We start from the raw sequence: 23,494 nt of genomic DNA on the forward strand, positions 1-23,494 counted from the left end.
GAGTGGCAAGTCTGGGGATTTAAAAGAAGAAATGTTACCAAAAAGGCACGCAGGCACCGCTCCGCCAGCAGTTGCGCTCCTGTTTAGACTCCTGACAGGCTGCAGTTAACCTGGCTGGGAGTATGTCTAATAATTTAATTGAACCCAGTAGCGTTTACTTCCAGCTAGGCATGCGTATGGTGGCACTGAAAATCAATAATGGACTTTTTTGAATTCGCATTGTTTTTGCAGGGGCATCTCCCCACCCCACCCCTAACTTCCCCAAATCCCATCAAGTGAGAAATCATGCCACCAATGGGACAAAGCATTCATCTGAGGCACGGATTATGGTGAGTGTTCATAATTTTTAAACAGCCTGCCCAAACGACCATAAAACCCTTATTGCATCAATGACCCCGGACTTGAGGGGACCCGTGCCCCGCATTTTAAAACGAACAAGAATCGCAGTCTCCTTGCATTGTTCTTTCTTTTCATTTCTGCCTGGGTGCCTCACAGTTGGGCAGAGACAGAATCTGTATCTTTGTAGCCAGAGATAGAATCATAATATTGTTCACCTGCCCCATCACACATTCGCATTATGCACAGCAGGACTTCAAACCTGTGATAAAATCTTGCACAGGTTTCAATAATTACTTTTAAACCCATTGAAGTCAGTAGGAGGGAAATTTCTTGTACCAGGGCCAAAGCTGATGTAAAGTTGCACTGTTGATGGGGTATGTGGCCATGGCTGGATAAGACAGAGAGAGAATGGGCTGCCTGCAACTCCACAGAGTAAATGGCTGAACAATTGCATGGGCTTTGTTTCAACTGGAGATGAGCTGAGGCTATGCATGTCACTGAAGTTTAATTACTCTGCTTTCTGTGATACTGGGGTATTATTCCAGTCTCCTCCTTCAAGTCAATCCTCATATTCCTGGCTATGGCCTTCTCCTGGCCATGGCTGAGACACTGCCAGCGGGTAGTCTGCCAAATGGTTATTGGAAAAGTATCCACAGGCTTGCCTCATCGCTGGATGAGAGGCTAGTTTGGCCCATTTTGCGAAAAAAAGATGTGTGTACGTATATGTTTAAAATGCTTCCCCAGCCGCTACCAGGAAGGAAGTCAGAGATATGAACTCTGTTGCTGGGAAGATTGGTCCAATCTCGCTTGTAGTGACAAGCCTTCACGGCAGAGCTGACCCCAGCTCCCAGCGTAACTGCATAAAACGTGTTTTATGAGCTCCATAAACCTCCTCCTCTTTGTGGTTGACGCATGATGCCTTGTTCTTTGAGATCTATAGGCCGTTTGGAACCGGGACAAGATCAACACAATGCAAATGGATGTAGATCAGCTCTTCCCGCAGAATCCACGCTGCCCCTCTTATTTACCTGCTCTGCCCAGTGCCTTGGCTTGCCTGTCTGTACGGTAAGACCTCCCTGGGGTGGGTCAATGTTATTAACATACAACCACATATGTGTACATCTGGTACTTTTCTGTGTCTGCCTGCACCCTTGAAAAGCACACACTTTGGCACAAAGAATCACTCCTTGCTGCTCCTGCTCTTTTGCCCCCCTTGTACCATGGGAGCCCTATAAAGTCAGTGAATGAACCATAAACAACCCATCCTACAGCTACATCTCACCCCGTGGCAAGGGCCAGATGTTAACAGTCATGCTTTATTTATTGCTTTTATTTCCTCCCAGTTCCAGTAAGTTGTCCTCCTGCCCAAGTGGCTCATGATTAGGCAGCAAGAGGCCTCTAATCTTGCCGATCTGATTTACTGTCACTGAGAATAGCCACTTCCCGTTACTGGGCCCAGGCTTGGGAACACAGTCAGCACTGCTGAACCACAAACCTATCCCGCCCTGCTTGTACCTTCTTTCCTGGTAACTTCACCACCCTGTAAATGTTGGCTGGGCAAGGCAAAGAGAAGGGCCTGGGGAGAAAAGGTGTGCCAGCACCTTGGTGAGTGGCAGTGAAAGGGGAGGGAGAGGGAGGGGAGGCTTAAAAAGGCAGGGGGTGACCAGTAAGGCAGTAAACTGCATACGATTACAGGCTCCAATACAAGGTGGGATATGGCATACCCGCCAATATTTCTCCAGTGAAAATAGGGACATCCCAGTCAATATTGTTGTTACTATTATTTATACCCAACCCATCTTACTGGGTTGCCCCAGCCACTCTGGGCTGCTTCAAACATAAATAAAAACATAATAAAACATTAAACATTTTAAAACTTCCCTATACAGGGCTGCCTTCAGATGTCTTCTAAAGGTTGCACTTATCTTCTTGGCTTGGGGGTTGCACAACTCCATACCCTCCAACATTTCTCCAATGAAAATAGAGAAGTCCTAAGGGAAAGCAGGAGATTCTGGGATCAAATTGGAAACCAGGACAGCTTCTGTAAGTCCAGGACTGTCCCTGGAAAATAGCGACACTTGGAGGGTCTGATATGGGGGGCAGGACAGGGTACAGGGTATGCTGGCAGCAGCAGACAGTCCAGTCTCACTCACCACTTCCCAGCTGTTCCAAACCACCAGGGATGTGTACACACCATACATTTAAAGTTCATGACTTCCCCTGAATAATTCTGGAAATTGTAGTTTGTTAAGGGTGCTGGAAATTGTAGCTTTGCGAGGGGTAAAGCTGCATTTCCCAGGATTCTTATGGGGAAAGTCATGTGCTTTACAGGTATGGTGTGTACACAGCCGAAGTGTCTCCCATGCACTCATTAAAAGCTTTTGGGAGCAAGCAAGGGTGCCTGAGGTCCTGCTTCCACTTTGCAACAGGAGAGAAGGGTGCCCATCAGGAACTCAACCCACATCTCTTCCTCCTGAACCAATCAGAACGAGAGCAAAGCCACACAGACCCTTGCGAAGGTGCAGAGGCTTTCTAGTAGGGCCTGTCCTCACATTCATTACAAGTCTTTCCGGGCAACAACCTATTTATTGAGCATTCATCCTGATTTGATTGCAGGTCGATTAGATGATGCAGGCTAGTTAACGAGCATTCAATCTGATTTGTTTGTGAGGAAGTTAGATGATGTTGCATCAAAGCATGTGTTATTTTCATGTTCCTTATCGCAAAAGGTCTGATCTTTTGGGGAAGCGGGTTTCTGTGCATGATTTCTCTATCAGGTATAATTGGGCAACCTGAATCTGCCAGTGTGAAATTGAATCCCACCCCAAAATAGCGACAGCCTGGACATGCCCTAAATGAGTATAGGGATAGGGTGGGTGATGGCTTTTCCACTTTCTCTGGAGTAAACCTAGGACCAGAGGAACAAGAAGTACTTTGCACACTTTGTCTGGCTTTCTTGACAGATGTTATTGTGAGCTGACTGGCAGAACAAGGCCTTCCATCTTGCGCTTGGACTCTTGTAGATTCCAGCCCTTTCCAAATACATCCCAAATACATGTAGTGTAAAGTTTAGAGCGTCAGATTAGGGCTAAGGAAACACAGATTCAAATTGTCATTCAGACATGCAGTTCCCCGAGTGACCATAGGGCTAATTATCCGTTCTTACTCTGGCCTACCTCACAAGGTTGTTGTAAGAATAAAATATAGGGTGAGTAATTTAGAGAACCGTGTGCACTGCCCCAAGCTTAATGTAGGATTAAAAACATGCAAGAAAAATCTAATTTTGCCTTTAAGGCGTAGGATAAAGCTGTGCTAAATATAATGAATGATTTTATCTGAGGCTTCCCCCCAGTGTTTAAGATGTTACCTTCCTGGAAAGAACAGCTTGTTGTGCTGTCTGGGTGTGTGCATGTGAATGCCATTTGTGTGTGTTTCCCACTTGTATTGTAGTAGATTGTTCACCCGTGTTTTGTGATAAGGAAGTTGCAATTCCTGAGCAAAGTACATTATTTTTCTTCCGGGAAACACACAGTACAAAGGCTCCTATCTTCTGTAGATAGGAGGGTGTGTATTGAGATTGCACTGGTATCACACACACTGCACCTATTATGTGTAACTGATGACAACACAATTTCTCACCTCTGCTCCTTTCCATTAAATTAGTTGCTCAGCCAAACCAAAAAGAGAATCATTTTATTTTATTTTGGCATTTGGAGGCAAGAAGGAAGCATTCTTTTAATTGGGTCTCCTAAGGCACTCTCAGTCATTAGACCATCTGGTGTTAAATTCATGGAGGACAGATCTAGTGACGGCTGTAAGCCACGATAGCTAAATGAAACCTCCTTGATCAGAGGCAGTTTACCTGTGGGCAGCAACTCCTGGGGTGGGACAAACAACAGCTGATGACTTCATGCCTTGCTTGTCGGCTTCCCCAAAACATGGGCTGAAACAGGATGCTGGGCTAGCAAGGCACGCTCTGTCTTCCTGTGGGTGCACGTCCCAATGCTCCAGTGCTGAAGTGCAGCATAGAAGCGCTTCCTTGTTGCCATCGTTATGGGAGCTTTTTATATATGGCCATTATGTGCACACTTAGAATTACAGAATCATGGACTTGTAGTGTTGGAAGGGACAATGATAATCTAGTCCTATTCCTTGCAATACCCTTATTCAAATGTACACCCCTCTATCTATCTAAACAGTGAACACCTACAGAGTTATATCCCCCAAAGGAAAAGCTCGTGTTATGCTTACATTACAGTATTGTGGGTAGGTGCTTCACAAAATGAATAGACATGTATTGCGGAACGGCTAAACTGGAGTTGAAACGCACGTCCAGTGATTGTACAGAGAGGTCCTCAAACAAATTTCCTTGCGTAAATGCTCAAGGCTGAAATGTATTCTCAAATCCCTTGGTGCCAGGCTCAAAGGTTTCAGGAGCCAGCACAATATTTTAGGTAATACCCCTGTACACAGAGGTAAACATGGATCTTGACTGTGGGGAAGGGCATTGTTGGAGAATAAGGTGTAGAACCTGTGGTCCTCCTGCTGTTGCTGGACTACAACTCCCATAATCCTTGACCACTGACCATATCGGCTGGGTCCGGTGGGAGATGGAGCCCAGCAACATCTGGAGGGCCACAGGTTCCATACACTGATATGTGTGTGTGGCTTATTGACTTGTAGAGGTTGCTTGCAATACCACATAGTTTGTCAAAGGAGTCTTGTGTTGAAGAACCTGCTGAAACACCTGAGGAGCAGAGGAACAATCAGTCTCCTTAAAGGTCCTCTTCTGCATCCCATCATTCTGGCCAGAAGCATTAGGGTACTTCCAGACAAAAACACTATCGCAAAAACTGTACTGCTCATGCACACATTCCCCCCCCTTTTTTGGCGCACTGTTCACGTGGTATCATCATCAAATGCCTGCACATACTTAAAAAACAACAACATTTAATCCCGATTTCTCCTTACCACAGAAAAGCGTTAAGCCATCTATAGGCATATCAGAATTTTCACAGCCCAGTTCTGAAGAGCTGTTCTCTTAAGATTGCAACGCCTTGGAAACTGTAATTGCAGTAAAGTACATATGTCAGGACTTCCTTCCTTCCTTCCTTTCTTTCTTTCTTTCTTTCTTTCTTTCTTTCTTTCTTTCTTTGCAACACCTGTGCAACACCCCTTTTGTTAGAACAGTTGTATAGTAGTATGGCTATATATCAGTCTTAAGGAAGACCTCTTAAAAAAAACAATGAAAAGGAAATGAATGTTCTCTCCTCCTTCAAAGTTTCCATTTTGTCCATAGTGAAATTAAATAGCTAGGGGCTGTTATTCCTGTGGCACTTCCTGTGGGGATTTTCATTTTAATCTGTGTTTGCACAGATACAGAATTACCTGCAGGCTCATCCCGAACAGGAAAAGGTAGCGGAGGGTGGCAGAGGGCCTAGGAAGCATTGTGTGAAAGCATTTCCTCAAGGATTGCCCACCTGAATAAGTAAGGAAGCACTGGAATGACTAAGACCAGATAATGGGATGGAGGATAGTGTCCCAATTGTGCCTACAGGGAAAAATGGATCCGAATGACCGACTTGCAACCAGTGCCACCTGTCTGAAAGCATCCGTAGTCCCTGATCCACGGAGCATGTAATGGTTTGTTCTCTGAGGTGTGTCTCCCCAGAGTTACAACTAGCAGATGGGGTGTATCATCAAGGTGTGCATGTATGTGTAACCTACGCTTCGTGGAAGAAGCCTTGCAGAAGCAATGATGGCCAGGAAACTTCGCTGCTGTGCTTGGCTGCAATCGGTTACAACATCGCACACCTCTGCCTGTGAACCAGAGGCAGTTCCTGGAACTGAGGCTTGGCAACACCAAAGTGAATCTTACATATAGCTTCAATTATTGATTAGGAGGAAGGCCTGCCCCCTCCCCAACATGCAGCGGGGGCACGCCAGGCACATAGCTTCTCCGGGATGTATTTATCACAGAAGGGAATGCTAAATCAATAAAGAGCTTTGAAAAACAGCGGAGACGCTCCACTGCCTTGCTGGATGCTGAATCTCTTCTGTCTGTGTTGGGATCCTGGAGCAGGGAAATCCCTTGAGGAGTAACCCCACGCTCACCTCTCAGCTCTTCTGAAGCAGCAGGACAGAGCACAGGGTCCCAGAGCAGGCAAGAGGCAATAGAAATTAATCTTGGAGGCTCATGCAGTCCAGAATACATAAGAAGCTTTGGTGAAGCTTCAAATTATTCATGGCTCAGACCTGAAGCTCCAAACGTGCCTGCTGGTTTCAGAGTCAGACCCTGCTGTGGACCACCCCACCCCCCAAGCTAGGAAAACCACGGACACAAAGCCTTGTCCGTTTTACCAGAAATCAGAGGCGGGAGAAAGTGAATGAAATGTGACTGGGCCAGGCTAGAATACAGTAACACCTCGGCTTACAGACGCTTCAGGTTGCACGTTTTTGGGTTGCGCAATGCGTCGAACCCGGAAGTACTGGAATGGGTTACTTCTGGGTTTTGGCACTCGCGCATGCTCAGAAACACTAAATCGTGCTTTGCGCATGCGCAGAAGCACCGAATCGTGACCCGCGTGTGTGCAGACGCGGCGCTGTGGGTTGCGAACGTGCATCCTGCACGGATCATGTTCCCATCCCGAGCGTCCACTGTAATATCTATGGGATTGTATCTCGATTCTGTTGCAAGGCAGAATGAGCTCACACAAAGTTACTGGAATGAGCTACCGCAAAGCAGGAAAAACCTCTGTACACACTCCCATTTGTTCCCACTGCACTCCCACTGATAGTTTGGGAAATGGTGTACACACAAACTTTGCCACAATCCATATCTTTCCTGTATTTATCTTCTTGTTTCTCATGAAGCACACCATTCTGATGTGTTTTCTCGCAAACCAGCTATGCTGCGAAATGAGAAAAATAATGACCAAGCTTTGTTTGAAGCTGATAATGCCCAGGAATTGAAACAAGAAAGATTCTCTCATGATTCTTCTCCCCCTTTAATGCTCTTCTGATTTTGGCCAAAGTTTTTTTTTATCACAGCCAAATCAGCCTATGACTTAAAACCCACTAAGAGACGCAGCTTACATAGGATGTGCACATGCAGTGGATTGAAGCAATAAAATGGACTATCTATCACATCAGTCTGTGGATTGGGGACACCATTATTCACCACTCTTCCCTCGGTTTAGAATTTCCTGAAAGGAGAAAACTAGAAAATCAAATGAAAAACGTCCTTGCAATTTGCTTTCCCACTAATGGGGGGGGGGAGGAGGGGAGAGAGAGTTTTTCTTGCAAATAGTGGACACCAGCTTGGAGTAGCCCAGCACATTCTGTCACCTTGGGGTTCCTCCCTCTCACTCCTACCTCACTTACTGGCATGTGGGGGGAAATCCAGCCTCAGAGGCCAGCACATTCTGCCTTCATGTTCCCTCTGCAATCTTTTTTAGCCTCTATTTATTGTCACACATATACAGATCCCACCACAAATTAACTGGCTTAAGACACAGCTCCTTCCTTCATCACAAACTGCGGTGAGGGTATGTATAAATCTCAGACTCCACCTAGGTTTACATCCTTTCTTGTGGGCTGAGCGTTGCCAGCAAAACACTTGCACTGTACTAGTATTGAAATGAGTGGCTCATTTGAACTACTACCAGTCGTAGAATCATAGAATCGTAGAGTTGGAATGGATCCCAAGGGTAATCTAGTCCAGCTCTCTGCAATGCAGGAATCTCAGCGAAAGCATCCGCGACAGATGGCCATCCAAACTCTGCTTAAAAACCTCCTAGGGAGGAGAGTCCACAACCTCCAGAGGGAGACTGTTCCACAGTCAAACAGCTCTTACTGTCACAAAGTTCTTCCTGCTTAATCAGAATCTCCTTTCTTGTAACTTGAAGCCATTGGTTCAAACCCTACCCTACAGAGCAGGAGAAAACTTTCTTCTGCCCCCTCTCCCACCACAACCTATTTATTGAGCATTCATCCTGATTGCCTTGCACAATGCTTATCCAGAGGTTGGATTTATCCAGTCTTTCTTAAGTATTTGTTCAGATTTGTTTGTCATACGACGATGAGCACTCATCCTGGTTTTCCTGCAGAGCGTTCACACATCTCCCTGTTAATAATTTGTTCATCTCACACTTTTCAGTTCATTTCCCTTTTTTCCCAACCACAAAAAGTTGGGTTTGTTGTGCTTGGACAGCACAGCCTTTTCATTCAATTTAAATGCACAAACCCAAAGTTCCAGTGTGTGCCTGGAATCCCTCTGACAAAATACCTAAGTCTTTCCCAAATTGCCTCTAGCACAGCAGTAGGCAGTTGCTACAAAAAACCCCACTCTATTTTGCATATTGTTTTCTCTCTCCCTACAGCAGGGCAAGCAGCACTAGGCCTGTTTCTCTTATCCTCTAGCAAGGTGTGAAGTGCTGTGTGTTAAGGAGGAGGACTCTAGACACCTCAGAATCTCTCTTCAGACAGTCAACTTGAATGTTGAGTTTCTGGTCCTGTGGGAGGTTGATAGACACCTCTCAGGGTGGCTTCACAAAGCAGTCTTGGGAAATTAAAAACAAACACCCCCTGCTTTTCTCAAAAAAATGTAAATTTGGCTGGTGGGAGGAAATACTTAACTCTTCCTGTTCTCATTGATTATTTTTTAAAAATATATTTATATACCACCTTTTCCTCCCAGGAGCTCAATAAATGGGCACATGGTCCTCCTCTCCCCACTTTATCTTGACAACAACCCTGTGAGGTAGGTTTGGCCAAGAGACACTGTCTGGCCCAAGGTCACCCACTGAGCTTCATGACTGAGTATGGATTTGAACCCTGATCTTCCAGGTTCCAGTCCACCTCTCTGCTGTTACTGTTACACCACACTGGCTCTCTATATCTCCTGGGTCATTTCTCACTGGGAGTAGTCCACTGCAGAGGAAAACGGCTGAGAGATGGGATAGTATGTGTGCATGGAAGGGGTTACATGCTCCTCCCACCTGTCACTTCTCCCCTATTAGTGCTCCCCTACCCTGCGGGTGGTGCTGTGGGTTAAACCACAGAGCCTAGGACCTGCTGATCAGAAGGCATTTCAAGTCCCCGCGACAGGGTGAGTTCCTGTTGCTCTGTCCCTGCTCCTGCCAACCTAGCAGTTTGAAAGCATGTCAAAGTGCAAGTAGATAAATAGGTACTACTCCGGCGGGAAGGTAAACTGTGTTTCCGTGCACTGCTCTCGTTCGCCAGAAGCGGCTTAGCCATGCTGGCGACATGACCCAGAAGCTGTACGCCGGCTCCCTCGGCCAATAAAGCTAGATGAGTGCTACAACCCCAGAGTCGGCCATGACTGGACCTAATGGTCAGGGGTCCCTTTACCTTTACCCTGCATTGATACAAATCTTCAGACATGCATATGTGTTTAATGCATATTTGTACGGGGGGTGGGGAGTGTAGTTTCACTCTAAGTCCCCCTTTTCACATTTGGCTGTAGGAGAATGCATGACTCATTGCTGGATAGCAACGGACCTGGCTTTTTCTTAATGTATGTTAGGAACTGAATGATTTACCAGATGCAGTCTCACGAGAAATTGGGGGCAAGGTGGACTTCTCCTTGTCCTCCAGTCCTGGAACATTTGGCACTGATGTATCTTGATGCTTCTTATCCTCTGTTTGTGACTCACAATGATTCAGTTTTATTATAGGCTAAAATCCTTTCTTTTGCAAGCCGGCAAATAACTAATGAAAGAGGTACAAATCTTTGTGAAATGGATCTTGATTGGTTATGCACAGACTTCTTCCTGGCCATTGGCCCTTCTCCTTCCTTGCCATTGTTGGGAGCTTTGCTTCTTTCCATATTGTCACGAACTGGCATGAGAGCAGGCTGGGGATAGAGAAGGAGAGGTTGGTGTAGGAAGTATTCATGGGACAATGGAGGGTGGTGAGGGGATGGAGGTCAATGCACAGGAACTAGAGCAGCAGGACCCATGCTAGGAGAGGGGTCAGCAAACTTTTTCAGCAGGGGGCTGGTCCATTGTCCCTCAGACCTTGTGGGGGGCCGGGCTATATTTTGGGAAGAGAAAAAAAAAAGAACGAATTCCTGTGCCCCACAAATAACCCAGAGATGCATTGTAACCCAGAGATGCATCGAGGGTTGGACTCGATGGCCCTTGTGGTCTCTTCCAACTCTATGATTCTATGATTCTACATATTCTTCTCACGTAAAAACACCAGGCAGGCCCCACAAATAACCCAGAGATGCCTTTTTAAAAAAAGGACACATTCTACCCATGTAAAAACACACTGATTCCTGGACCGTCTGTGAGCCAGATTGAGAAGGCAATTGGGCCGGATCCAGCCCCCAGGCATTAGTTATCCTACTCATGCTCTGGGAGGCTGAGGCTGTTTCTTTATGAGTGAACTTACTGCCTAGTAAATGCTACTACTCTTCTATCCCAACTTGAGTTCTTCCCATCTTCCCCTTCCCCCCCTACAATCCATCTAATTTATCAGAATACACACAGAGAGACATATTTTGCATAGATTAAGAAATATATGTATATAAACCCAGCCTACGATCATGGGATTAAGAAACCTGTGTCTATGGGGAAATATGGAGGAATGCATGAAAGCAATAAAACAAACATGAAATGAAATGATATGCTAGTTTGGGCATAACCTTAAGACACTGGTTATTCCTCCCTCCTGTAGCAAATGATCTCTTTTACACTCTGTGGTTTCCTGTCCTGCAAAGATGTTTGACTGCACCCATTTGAATGGGCGGCTCGAGCTCTATCCAGATTCTGGATCTCACCCCAAAAGGGGGTAAAATCAGCACACCACCTGTTACCCACTCCTCCTCCTTTGCTCCTAAGAGATTGAGCTAATGAGATAGCAGGTTGCACAACCTAGTCCTGCAATTTCAGGTTAATAAGGCAACCTGTTAGAATGGAAGCCATTCCAGGTCCACAGTGTGGATTGGGGTTGTTGTTGTTTTTTAGTCGTTTAGTCGTGTCCGACTCTTCATGACCCCATGGACCAGAGCACGCCAGGCACTTCTGTCTTCCACTGCCTGTTGTCTTTGTCCATGGGGTTTTCTTGGTGTGGCTTGCCAGTTCCTGCTCCAGTGGACTGGGGTACATACATGTAACCTCACAAGCAAGCAGAAGCCACTGCCTGCCTCCCAGAATTGCCCTCTCTTGGAACTACACTGATGCAGCATACGCCTGGTTCAGGGTGGGGTGGGGGATAGGAGCACTTTAAATCTAACTAAAGGAGGTTCTGGCAGGTATGATTGAAATGCAAAATAAGATGGGGTGTGCACATCCACAACTGCCCCCAAAGGCTGCCCAGCCAATCGGCTCAGCTCTCTGATACCAACTTTGATATTTTATCTGCCTGCAATTTTCCAGTACTGAGGATAGGCATTTGTATGTTAGGTATGTGACTGGGAAAATTGGGAAAGTGGGTGAAATCTTCCTGAGATAAAGCTGGAATGTGATGCTTTCGCATTTCATCCAAGCCCATCCCTGCTGTGCTTGCATAATGTTGCTTCAGGGAAGGAGTGATCTGCCTCCAAGTATATTTTAGGTGGAGGGGCTTGTCTCTGGAAGCTGTGAAGTGATGCTCAAAGAGTGCCCTTTCTTCCCCTCTGATTAATCACCATAGCCAGATCCTAGCCGTCTTGGCTTTCCCATCCCGCCTCTCTGCTTAGACATCAAACATTGCATTTTTCCAAGGCTGGGCAGTTTTCCGTCCTGATGTTTTTGATGAATCTGATCCGCAATAGTATGCCACCAGCTAACCTGTTCATGTGCCATTGCCGTTGCCATGGCGACCCCCTCCCACCTGCCACAACAACTTTTCCAGTAAAACCCCTGCAGAAATCTGGGCTTCCCGACAGACCCGCCCCCTGGCTGCATACTGGATGGTGGTGATGGGGGAGAGGAAGAGGATTTGTTGTTTGCTGCCTTAACCCTTTGCAGGCTGAGGTAAAGAAGTGAGGTGGTTTGATCAGTTTGTGGGTGTTTAGATGATAATCCAGGAATACCAGCACTGAGCATTCATCTGGTTAAGGAAAGAAATACAGTCTCCTCAGCTGCCTTTGATTCCAGGTTTGGGATAGCCACCTTCAAGCCTCTCAGGCCTGTTTTAATCAGTTCCCTTTTCCTGGCTCACCACCCGCAGTTTTCTGGTTTGCAAAAATTAAGAATGGTGCAGATGAGTGTAAATGCAAATATAAAACTTTAGGTAAATTGGTAAACAACCAGTGTGGTTGTTGACTTCTCGGGAACAGAACAAACAAACTGCATTCTGCAGAGAACATTTCCCCAATAAAAAAAAATGAATAGCAAGTTTTTCAGGAGACAAAACCTCCTTCAATAATTTTCTTTCCAGTTCAAAGGCCTAGTGGACAATGGGGCTTCACCAATCACACAGCCATTATAAAGTTTCAGAGTCAGGAGGATGAGCTGATTTCTGTCTTTACTACAGCAGCCCAGTTCTGTATCGTAGCTAGTAGTCTTAGATATGCCAAACCATATCTAAGTTTAGCAAGAGGAATGACGTGCAAGTGACAAATAAGGCTGCTTGTGGTAGGGGAAAGCTTTTGATCCAGTTGTATACACTGCAATATTTCCCTTGAAGGAAACCAGTACACCAAGTGAATGGGGATGTTGTGGTGGGAGGAACAGTGCCAAAAGACGGAAGCATCTCCAGCTGCTGTTGACGTTCTTTCTCCAAAGCCTGCCTCTTGCTGTGTCTTGTCCGGTCCAAGGGACCAGTCAGAGGCCAGGAGGAGGAGCTGAAGTCCCCAAGTGGGATCATGCCCATACGCTTCTGTGTTTACTTCCATGTGGCATCAGCAGTTGACGCAACCTGCCAGCCTCTGAAAAACTGATATTCTTGTTTGGTATGGATTTGCCAAGTACAGATGTCAAAAGGCTGGTGCTGTGTCAGGGAAATCACTATACGTTATGTGACAAGGATGTAAATCTAGGCAGGTAGCTTGGTTCAGCATTAAGAGAAGGGGTTGACAGTCCCCAACTCTGTTTTGGGAAAGAGGGGTGGTATGGTGGTAGAAAAAGAGGGGGAGGATTTCTGGAGGGAGCTATTGGGAGTGTCCATGGACCACTGGTACCAAACTACGTGGGAAACCATCCTAGTAGAAAAACTATCATGGGGACAAACAAAGGAGGATGCTTTCACTCCAGTGTGGATCCCCTTTATTACATATGCAGGCCAACAAGACAATAACCGCTCCCTGCCCCCCGCCAACATATAAATCAATATGGCTAGCTTAACCCAGCAACAACAACACCTTTCACACACACAATCAAAACACACTGCAACAAATCAACCACAGCCAACCATGTCCTGGGCCCTCTGATCTCTCACTCCACACATAGCCACACTGACAAAAAACCCCACTCATATACTCTGTAAAGAACAATAGTTTACTGCAGGGGTCAGCAAACTTTTTCAGCATGGGGCTGGTCCACTGTCCCTCAGACCTTGTGGGAGGCCGGACGATATTTTGAAAAAAAATAAAAATGAACGAATTCCTATGCCTCACAAATAACCCAGAGATGCATTCTAAATAAAAGGGCACATTCTACTCATGTAAAAACACCAGGCAGGCCCCACAAATAACCCAGAGATGCACTGTAAATAGAAGGACATATTCTACTCATGTAAAAACATGCTGATTTCTGGACCATCCATGGGCCGGATTTAGAAGGCGATTGGGCCAAATCCGGACCCCGGGCCTTAGTTTGCCTACCCATGGTTTACTGCCTCCTTCCCCCCTTTTTCCATACCTTTTCTTTATTTTCTTCCCCTCTCTTTTCCTGCTTCTCTTTCCCCGCAACCCCACATTGCCTACAACAGAAATGTCTCTAACTGACCGTAACTGACCTGTATGAAAGATTCTGTGATTTGAAAACAGGGGGAAATACAGGGGGAGGATTTGGTAGGCAGGGTTGCCCTGGGATCTGTCACAGTGAGCTATTCCAGTGCATTTGCTCCAGAGAGACCGCTTACCAAAGCAAGCAAAAAAAGAGCCACAGTCTTCCAAAACCCAGGCCACCCCCCCATGCTCTGGACTCCCACCTTCTCTTGTGCAATGTCCCTACGGTGCAACATCCCTGCCTTCCTCTTCCACCTAGAGCCAATGATGGTCAGAGATGTAAAGTGCTTTAATTGTTTTCTCTGCGGCCCTGGGATGAATAATTGAGAGGCCTTTGAGGAGAATTAATTAAAGCTGTTATTGACAGTAAATGGCTTTTCCTAAGATGATGGAATAAATTACTGAGCTTGTGGGGGAGGGAGAGAAGCTCTATTATGTAAGCTGCTCAGGCCCATGAAATGGGAGTGGGATGGCCTAGCACACGCAGGGCCTTTAAGGAAGGACAATTGCTTCCTGCTCCTTGTGTGCTGGTCAGCCCCAGAATGCAAAAGAAATGCCTCACAGTGAGAACAACAGTGACAACTTGGGACACTTGAGTATTCAGCTAGGAACAGTTGTTGCAAAATGAAATATACTCGGAGTCGAGAGTGGATTTCATGCTCTATTCAGCTCATAGTGGTGAGGAGGAACGGAAGTTCCCCCAGAATGTTTGCCTTATATACATTATTTACACAATGGGCCCCACGTGATTGGCTAATTCCGTGATTCTCCTGCAGGCCAATCAGGTTGCAGATTCCCTTCCACCTGGAGCTGGATTGGGTGGCTCCTGTAGACCAATCAGACTGCTGCATTCTGGATCCTATTGTTCTAGGTCCAATCAGACTGCTGCATTCTGAATCCTATTGTTCTAGGACCAATCAGACTTCTGCAGTCTGAATCCTATTGTTCTAGGACCAATCAGACTGCTGCCTTTTGGATCCTATTCAACTCAGTACATAACACAAAACTAGCCAGAAAATGTAAGGGATGGGGCAGTAGAAAAGAACCACACAGCTTTTGGGTCCTGTTCACTCCAGAGACCTTTAGACATTGAGGCAATGTCCTTTAAAGCAATGTGTTTATTTATTCACTGAAACTAGGTGCTGCAAAACACGGTAAGTCACAGTGCGCTATGGCCAATCTCACTGGGTGCAAAACATCTCTTTGGTTCACTAATGTTTTGGTCTATCAGTGTTTCTATTCTGCTACTTTGGGCATGATGTGAATTGCTCTCTTCAAGTCCCTGCTTGGATTATCTGTTGTGGGTGTCCGAGGCATTTGGTCTACACGATTTTCAAGGCCTTTCTGTGGTAGTGGCCCAGAGGGCCACAATAAATGTGATAATGTGTACCCCTGTAAATCCCTGAGTGTGCTTCTAATATAGAAGTTATGGTAGCCTGTTACTTTATGAAACTGATGTTTTTGCAAGTTGCTGCCCCCCATTGGGGCAGAAATACAGCTAATATGTGAATAACAAAGATATAGCTCAAAGCTAGAACATAAGTCGCTACATGGTGCAAATGGCTACACGTAACACAGGTTCCCAACATGCACACTAACACAATGTAACAGAACACAGTGGGAATCAGAACTTAACCAGCAGAAATTGCTAGTGCTTTATTGCGCATGTGTATTAAACATGAAATGAGGTAATGATGTATATGATTGGTGAAAATTGAAATGCTTTCTTTGAAACTTTATAAATACCACTGCCTGGACCACCCGGCGGGCTTGCAGTTTTGCGGAACGATCCGACTGTAACCTATTGCTTTGCAATAAACAATGTTGGACTCCTAACTCCTCACGTTTCTGAGTTTTATTGGCATAAACTCAGGAGATAAGCCATTTTGGCTTACAGCATTTCCAGTTCTGTAGTTTTATGCATTGTTGTAGGTCAGCTGACATGTTGGTGATGATTTATAAACCTCCTGGCATAAATAAACTACAAACTGATCCCTTCCTTATAGAACAGGAGCTTCTGGAGTATAATGCACCATCTCTGTCAACTCCCTGTTTCTTGATAGTTCACTAAGAACTTGAGGTTTGGCATTGATATTGGCAAGCATTTCACTTTTATACTCTCTAAAAGTAGACGTGTTTCTGTGTGAGTCCCTGTTCTGGAGATACTTCCTGACTGGTAGGAGGCAGGCCCACAGGTATAACTCATAGAGAGGCACAACAGACAATCTCTTCTTGATGCAGGAAATTCTGCTGCATCTCTACATCAGGTAAGATCAGTACAGTCAATCCTATTCAGAGTATAGAGGGGGCATAATTATTTTTCTCAAAGGGAAGAGAACTGGAAATTTGTGTGGTCGGTGAAAAATTCTAAGGCAGCGACTGCAGACTGAGCAGGTAACAGTGTGGCAGTATGGAAACGTGTGTTAAAAAGTATTATGCACTTTAACTGAGGAAGTCCTCGATATCAGGTAGCTCAAATAGCCAAGTAGCTAGTCTTAGAAGCTGATGGGAATTATTTTCTGAGGTAAAGTCTAATACTGGGCTCCCCCCTCCCACCAGCAGTTCTTGAGCTACTGTTATGCTAATTTCTTTCCCACACACCAGCAGAAAATGGGGTTTTTCTCCTGTTCCATAGGTTTGCCAAGAAAGGCTTGTGCTTCTCAGTAGAGTACAACAGACAGCACTTGTTACGGAGCCTGAGGCCTGGTGCTTCTTGCCAGTGGTCTGGCTGTTCCATTTGATCGATGAAAGCAGCTTTTCTGAGAAACAAACATGAGAGCTTCTCAAGGGGCATTATTACAGCATGGTCACATCCCCCTCCCCTTCACTCCTCACGCCCCTGTTCTTGGCTTTTGCTAGATAACAAATGCCTTTAAATGCTTTGTGCTACACAGTGATACTAGAGGTCTTCAACTGGTTCAATTGGAAATAATGTCACTGAAGAAACCTATACAGTGGTACCTCGGGTTAAGTACTTAATTCGTTCCTGAGGTCTGTTCTTAACCTGAAACTCTTCTTAACCTGAAGCACCACTTTAGCTAATGGGGCCTCCTGCTGCTGCCGCCGCTGCACGATTTCTGTTCTCATCCTGAAGCAAAGTTCTGAACCCGATATACTATTTCTGGCTTAGCGGAGTCTGAAACCTGAAGCATATGTAACCTGAGGTATACTGTATACTGCTCTATATATTCTCAGCACTCTATATACTCTCAGCACCTTAGCAACAAACTAAAAAATCAAAGCGGTTTTGAAACGTTTAAATCGACACTTTGCATGCCATGGTCCGTTTAGTTCTCAGTTCGCTCAGAGTTGTCATGGAAGGAACTGAACTTATGCCTCTTCTGATCTAGTCAGGACAGGGACTGTGTGCGCACTGAAAGCACATTCCTTCCCTCAGGAAATCCTGGGAACCAGAGCTCATGGAGCAACAATTTCCGGAACCCTTAGCAAACTACAGTTCCCAAGGTTCTCTGCAGGAGTGGGGAGTCTTGTGCTTTCTATGTTTGCCGTGTACACAGATAACTGTTTTCTTAGGAAGCTCCAGGCTTGAGATGGGCCTGCCCCTTCCACGCAGCAGCCATCCCTGTAGGAAAGACGCAAGGAACGCAGATTGTCCCCTGATCTTCTCGTCCCACTTGAACGTCTCACCGGCCTCAGAAGTTTCTCCCATTCTCCCCGGTGCTGTTCGGAGGCCCAGGCTTGGAATGTGAGGGGAACGGCCACACATCTCTACCGAGCCCAGACAAGGATTTCCTTTCTTGCTGGCCAGGCTGTTTGTCTTGTTCTTTTGCCAGCCATTAATGAGCTCTGACAGGCCCAGCCATCGGTTTCCTATAAATCAGCCCGGTGTTAATGGGTAGGGAGCACAGCCTACAAAGCCCCTTGCTGGTAATTGCTTTGAAAATGAAGCAGCTGAGTCAGGAGGCTGAGCCCCTGAGAGAAAACACCCATGGAAAGGGGTTTTCTGTTCTATGGGGGCCACCTGGCTATGGGGGAGTGTGGGTCCTGTGGAGGCAACAGACAAAGAAGGGTGAGGGAGCGAGTGCGATTCTTACCCCCACAGAGCTCCTTGCGCCATTTCTGCTTTTTAGCCTTCATTGAGTGCCAGCATGGCGCATGGTGCGCAGTGATGCTGAAAAAAAGGGAGGGCATTTCTCTGGAATGTGGTAGTCGAGAGATCAGCTCTCACACCTCACACGCAAAGTTGTAAGCCTGGCCTAGGCCAAGCATTTAGGCTCCGAAAGCCAAACAAAAGCTGCGGGAGAGCAGCTGGCAGCAGCCACAGCTACATTAAATCCACATCATCCCCAAGGCAAGTCACCACGAGTTGATCCCGCGAGGCCAATCCTCGGAGCCAGCATCTGGTAAAGAGGAGGGGGAGCTGTCTTTTCCTGGAAATGGGTCTACAGGGATCATGCCAAACCTCCTAGATTCCAGTAAGGGCAAATAAGTGAAGTGACTTTTTTTCCCTTTCCGAAAGGCGACATGCTTCAAATCCATCTCAGCTACACGTTCACATCAGCCCCATTTTGAGCACGTTCCTCTTCCACCATCCTTTACTTTGCCCCACTCTTTAGCCTAGTCTCTCTGTCAAGAGATAGTTACAGGTAGGTAGCCACGTTGGTCTGCCAATGTCGAAACAAAATAATTTTTTCCCCTTCCAGTAGCACCTTAGAGATCACCTAAGTTTGTTATTGGTATGAGCTTTTGTGTGCATGCACATTTCTTCAGATACACTGAAACAGAAGTCACCAGGTCCTTATATATAGTGAGAGGGTGGGGAGGGGTATAACTCAGAAGGATGGTGAGATGGCTAAGAATAGCTTTATCATGTATAATGAGATAAGAATCCAATGTCTCTATTCAGAGCAGGTCTCTCCATGGTTTTAACTTACTTTTAACTTGCAATTGGTCTTACTTTTACTTTTTAGCTTACTTTTAACTTGCAATTGGTCTTACAGGAAAAAGCAAGTTAAAAGTAAGTTAAAACCATGGAGATACCTTTTGTCAAGAGATAGTGTCAGTAACAATGGGCAGCATTGGGATCTTGTGGAGTTCAAACCAGCAATCTCTGGATTTAGTGCCATGATGATGGTGAGGTAATCAAGACTGTGCAGTTAGGGAAAAATAAAGAGTGCTGCTCTTGGATGCCCTAGGATGGATCCTCCTCTTTCCAATCCAGATAGCTCCCATGGTTATCCCTGCACTGTGCTTAAACATTTCCAGGCCAGGCTTCGCTTCTTGCCCAAGGAATTTACTTAGCACCATAGAATTGTAGAGTTGGAAGGGACCACAAGGGTTATCTAGTGGCCCCCTGCAATGCAGGAATCTTTGCCCAATTTGGGGCTCGAACCTACAACCCTTATATTAAGAGTTTCATGCTGTGTTGACTGACACAGTTCACTTGCCTGGTATATTCCCAGCTCCCTTGGATGAGCTTTCTGGCTCCTCCTGGCTTTTGCTGTCATTTTTTCCATGGTACTGATCACCATTTCAAGGCTGCATTCCCAGTTCCACAGCTCCGTTTTTTCAATTCCTCTTCCTTCCACCTTGGCTGCCCCACAGCTTTGCCCTAGCTCAGCTCTCTCTTCTTTTGGAACTGACATCTCCATTCCTCTGACAGCAGGAGATGCTTCCCTACAGAGAGCTGCTGGCATTGTGTGATTGTTTATTTTGTTTATTAAAACATTTATATCCCTCTGTATCATTAAAAAATATATCACGGAGGTTGACAACCATTTAAAAACATGAAACAATGAAATAATAAAAAGTTAAAAGCAAAAAGAAATTAAAAACAAACATGAATAGACAGTCTTAATTGACTGCATAGGTCTGGCGGAACCGAATAGTTTAGTAGATGATTAAAAGTTGGCACAGAAGGCACTTACTGCATTGTTGTTCTTCCTCTACCAGTGATGTCCGGTTTGTCTTCTGAGGACTCCATGCTACCAGCTCAAGACGAGGCAGCACACAACATAGTTGGATTCAACATAAAATTAAGATCTTCAGCACACTGATTTCTCCTTCAATGGAATGTTTCCTCACTCTCCTCCCACTGTGCCCACAATCTGTTCTGGGTGATGCAAGGTATGTGAGAGATGAGGAAGGGGGAAATCCTGTTACACTAATGTTAATCCTTGCACTAGCGCAAGAATTTAGTTGATTATAGCCCAAACCTTTAAAAAAATAGAAGAAGTACCTGCCAATGGCTCATCTACAGCAACAGTCGATCTTTTAGGTTGTACTAAAGCACATATTCATTTAACTGCAATTGTGAGGTTACTCTCAGGGCTTCTCCGGAATTGTTTAGAAATCTTTGAAACCAGCAAATCTTCAGATCAGCTGTTCCCCCATCTCTTCTTGAAATAATGGTGACAGGAAGACAGTTGTTTTTTAAGGCCAGTTTTTAATGTTGTAAATCTCTTCATTTAAGCACTATTTTGCTTAAATACAGAAAGCATTTTAGTGCTCATTAAAAGACTGATATTAAACAGTTGTTAAAACGGTAGCTGCCAGAGAGTTAATATGGAAGGTGTGCCCGATGTGGCTATAGACTTGCTCGCTGGATATTTCACTGCACAGGTCTCAACCGCACCTCTAGGAAATAATGGAAAAAGCAATGCCAAGGGGACCTGCAGCTGCAGAGTTAGTGCCACAGTTCAAAAAAGCTGGATTTTCTGTAGTCTGAAAAGACAAAAGAACCCTGGGGAAAGCACTGGATAACAACAGCATGCAGATGCTCCATAAAATCAGAATGAACAAAGTATGGCTATTCCACGTTAAATACCTAGTGTATCTCTGGTGACTCACCACTGATATAGGCCAGGAATGGAGTGCCCGTAGCCCTCCAGATGCTGTTTGCTTCCAGCTCCCATCAGCCTCAGTCAGCATGATGAATGGTCAGGAATTCAGGCAGCTGCAGGCTAGTAACATCTTGAGAATCACAGGTTCCTGGCATAAGCAAAACAGTTTTGGTTGGGACTTGGTGTCTTCTCCACTCATGACTGTCAGCAGACTGTCAGATTGTGTGGTTGGTGGCTTGGGGGGTGGGGGCTGCTGATAAATATGCGAGAGAAACAAGAATAACCCAAGTGCAAAGCACACTCACAACACCTTAAGACATTTTCCACTTGGCTAAGAAATGCCCTTGCTTGGCTGCAGCATGGCGACCAGGTGTTATTCAAGAAGTGAAAGGTCTGTTGTCTCGCACCTTTAGGATGCAGTTGCTTCTGTTGCAGAAGCAGAACTGACACCTCACAGAGGAAACCCTCAGGGCGTGGGCTCAGGCTTACCGCAGTAGCAGCATTTAGCAACCGTGGAACCCTCTAACCCACAGCTTGGTGTCATATCTGACCTCGTGCGCGCACGAGGTGCAGACACACAGAGACACACCAGGGCTTCTGGAAGAGAGGCAAACATTGTATAGTTATGTTTTCCTTCCAATTTATGTGCAAGATGGGACAGCCCTTGAAGGAAGAGAGCGGTTCTTACTATTCACTTCCTTTCTGTTTCATGCAGCAACTGTGATCCTTTCATTACAGCGCCTGTAGAAACTCTAGATCAGTAGTGACCAATCTTTCCAGTCAGCGTGCACTAAATAAAGTCCAGAGTATAAGGTGGTGGCCCTCTTAAATCAAATATGTTACCTACATTCTCCCCCTGTATATTGTACATTTTCATTTCTGGTCTAGTGAGCTACGGAGCAGGTAGTTCAGCAACGCAGCCAGGAGAGGAAGGTGGCAGGCTCTCTTGTTCCCATTCAGGCTTGTAAATCTCTCGCTGCCTATGCCATCCCTCATCTGCTGTGATCAGCAGGCTTCCATCTTCATTTCACAACAGCAGGGGTGAAGGATGGCCAAGAGACCCTGAAGAGCAGGAGCAGCTAACACTTGACTTTTCAGATGTTGTTGGACTATAACTCCCATCATCCCTGACTGCTGGCCCTGCTGGCTGGGGCTGATGGGATTTGGAGTCCAACAACATCCAGAGGGCCACAAGTTAGCTACTTCTCAAGCAGAGGGGGAAAGCAGCTGGTGGTGTAGCATATTCTAAACTGCACTTACAGTCTCTATATGTGGGTGGGACCTGATCATTTGGAAATAATCACATGCCGCATTAATCAATTCTGACATAAGGAAAAACAGCTGGCATATTGTTGCATCTCTGCCAACTGTATTTTAGTAGTTCAGTAATTCCATCTCGCTATGTACGCTTGTTGCTTCATGTTTTGTCTGTCCCAAATATGAGCCCAGTGCTGTTCTTCCAATGTGCTTCGTTTGCTGGTTCTGTTTTGAAACTCTGAAATAGATCGTGTGGGAGCCAGATATGCTGACATATCAATACCACCATGTGACTTATACAACCTGCTTCCCTGTCCGCTCTGATCAGCTCTTCTCTAACTTAACATAAGGCAAATGCAACTTTCCCTCCCAGACAAATGTTGGGCATTTTTCCAGTGTCAGGATAACCTGATTGCAGGCTACTTTCCAAATTGTAGGTTCATAATAATGTCCTTGCATTTTTTCTCTGCTCAGGTGAATGCTGATCACTCCACACACACACACACACGTGCAATGCCTTGTGGTTGTTTACATGGATTGTAATTCAGAGATGTCTAATCTCTGCAACTCTGTTATCCAAAGAGCAGACAGGCGCCTGTTCGTGTATTTTGCCAGGCAAACTGGCTGTCTCATGAATGTTTAAACTCTATAATAAAGTTGCAGAGATCAGGTTTCCACATGTCAAGGCTCCTGCTTGAAGGAAAGAAGGAGCAGGGCAGTTTTAAAAGCAAGGCTCTAGGATCCTCCACGTGGCTCTCATCATCCTCCCTTTTACTATGTTGTGCCTGGGCTCAGTGGGAAAAGGAGTACGGCCACCTGCACTTCCATTGATCATTTTCAAAATAATATTCAAGAAGGCTCACGGTCTTCTTTTATTTGCCAGGAAGGTGGCATTGTGGCCAAGATTGAGGGTATGTGCATCAACGGGCCACTAGGTGGAGACGAGAGTTTAAGTTACTGTTAAGTGGAAAAAACTTTGTACGGAACCAAATGAAACAAGATTGGTTGGGGAGTTTTTTTTTAACATAGAAGATGGAACTAATGATTTTCATTCAGTGGTCTAGAGAGCCAGTGTGTATTGGGCTTGGACTGGGCTTCATATATGGCTCTCCAGGTGTCAGTGGCGGGCTCTGCTAGGGCACTACGGCCCTGCAAGAATGCCGAGTGCCGACACCAGCCCTGCTGTGGATTTCTG

The 23,494-nt window shown here is 45.7% G+C and overlaps 1 protein-coding gene and 1 long non-coding RNA gene across 2 annotated transcripts in view; one reads left to right on the forward strand and one right to left on the reverse strand.

Annotated features, from left to right (window-relative positions):
- Positions 1 to 118: 118 nt before the first annotated feature.
- The window catches only part of PGS1 (phosphatidylglycerophosphate synthase 1), a 122,111-nt gene continuing 98,735 nt past the window's right edge, over positions 119 to 23,494 (forward strand). The window contains exons 1-2 of the mRNA XM_083430285.1: positions 119 to 329; positions 1,280 to 1,404. Of these exons, the coding sequence (XP_083286411.1) occupies positions 327 to 329; positions 1,280 to 1,404 (128 nt within the window). The 5' untranslated portion in view covers positions 119 to 326. The remainder of the gene's footprint in view (positions 330 to 1,279; positions 1,405 to 23,494) is intronic.
- The window catches only part of LOC310672723, a 43,947-nt gene continuing 41,078 nt past the window's right edge, over positions 20,626 to 23,494 (reverse strand). Inside the window, exons 3-4 of the long non-coding RNA XR_014508743.1 lie at positions 21,050 to 21,190; positions 20,626 to 20,923 (exon numbers count right to left, since the gene is read on the reverse strand). This is a non-coding gene — a long non-coding RNA (uncharacterized lncRNA). The remainder of the gene's footprint in view (positions 20,924 to 21,049; positions 21,191 to 23,494) is intronic.

Source organism: Podarcis tiliguerta (assembly GCF_965153285.1).
Source record: "Podarcis tiliguerta genome assembly, chromosome: 2".
NCBI classification, from domain to species: Eukaryota; Metazoa; Chordata; class Lepidosauria; order Squamata; family Lacertidae; genus Podarcis; species Podarcis tiliguerta.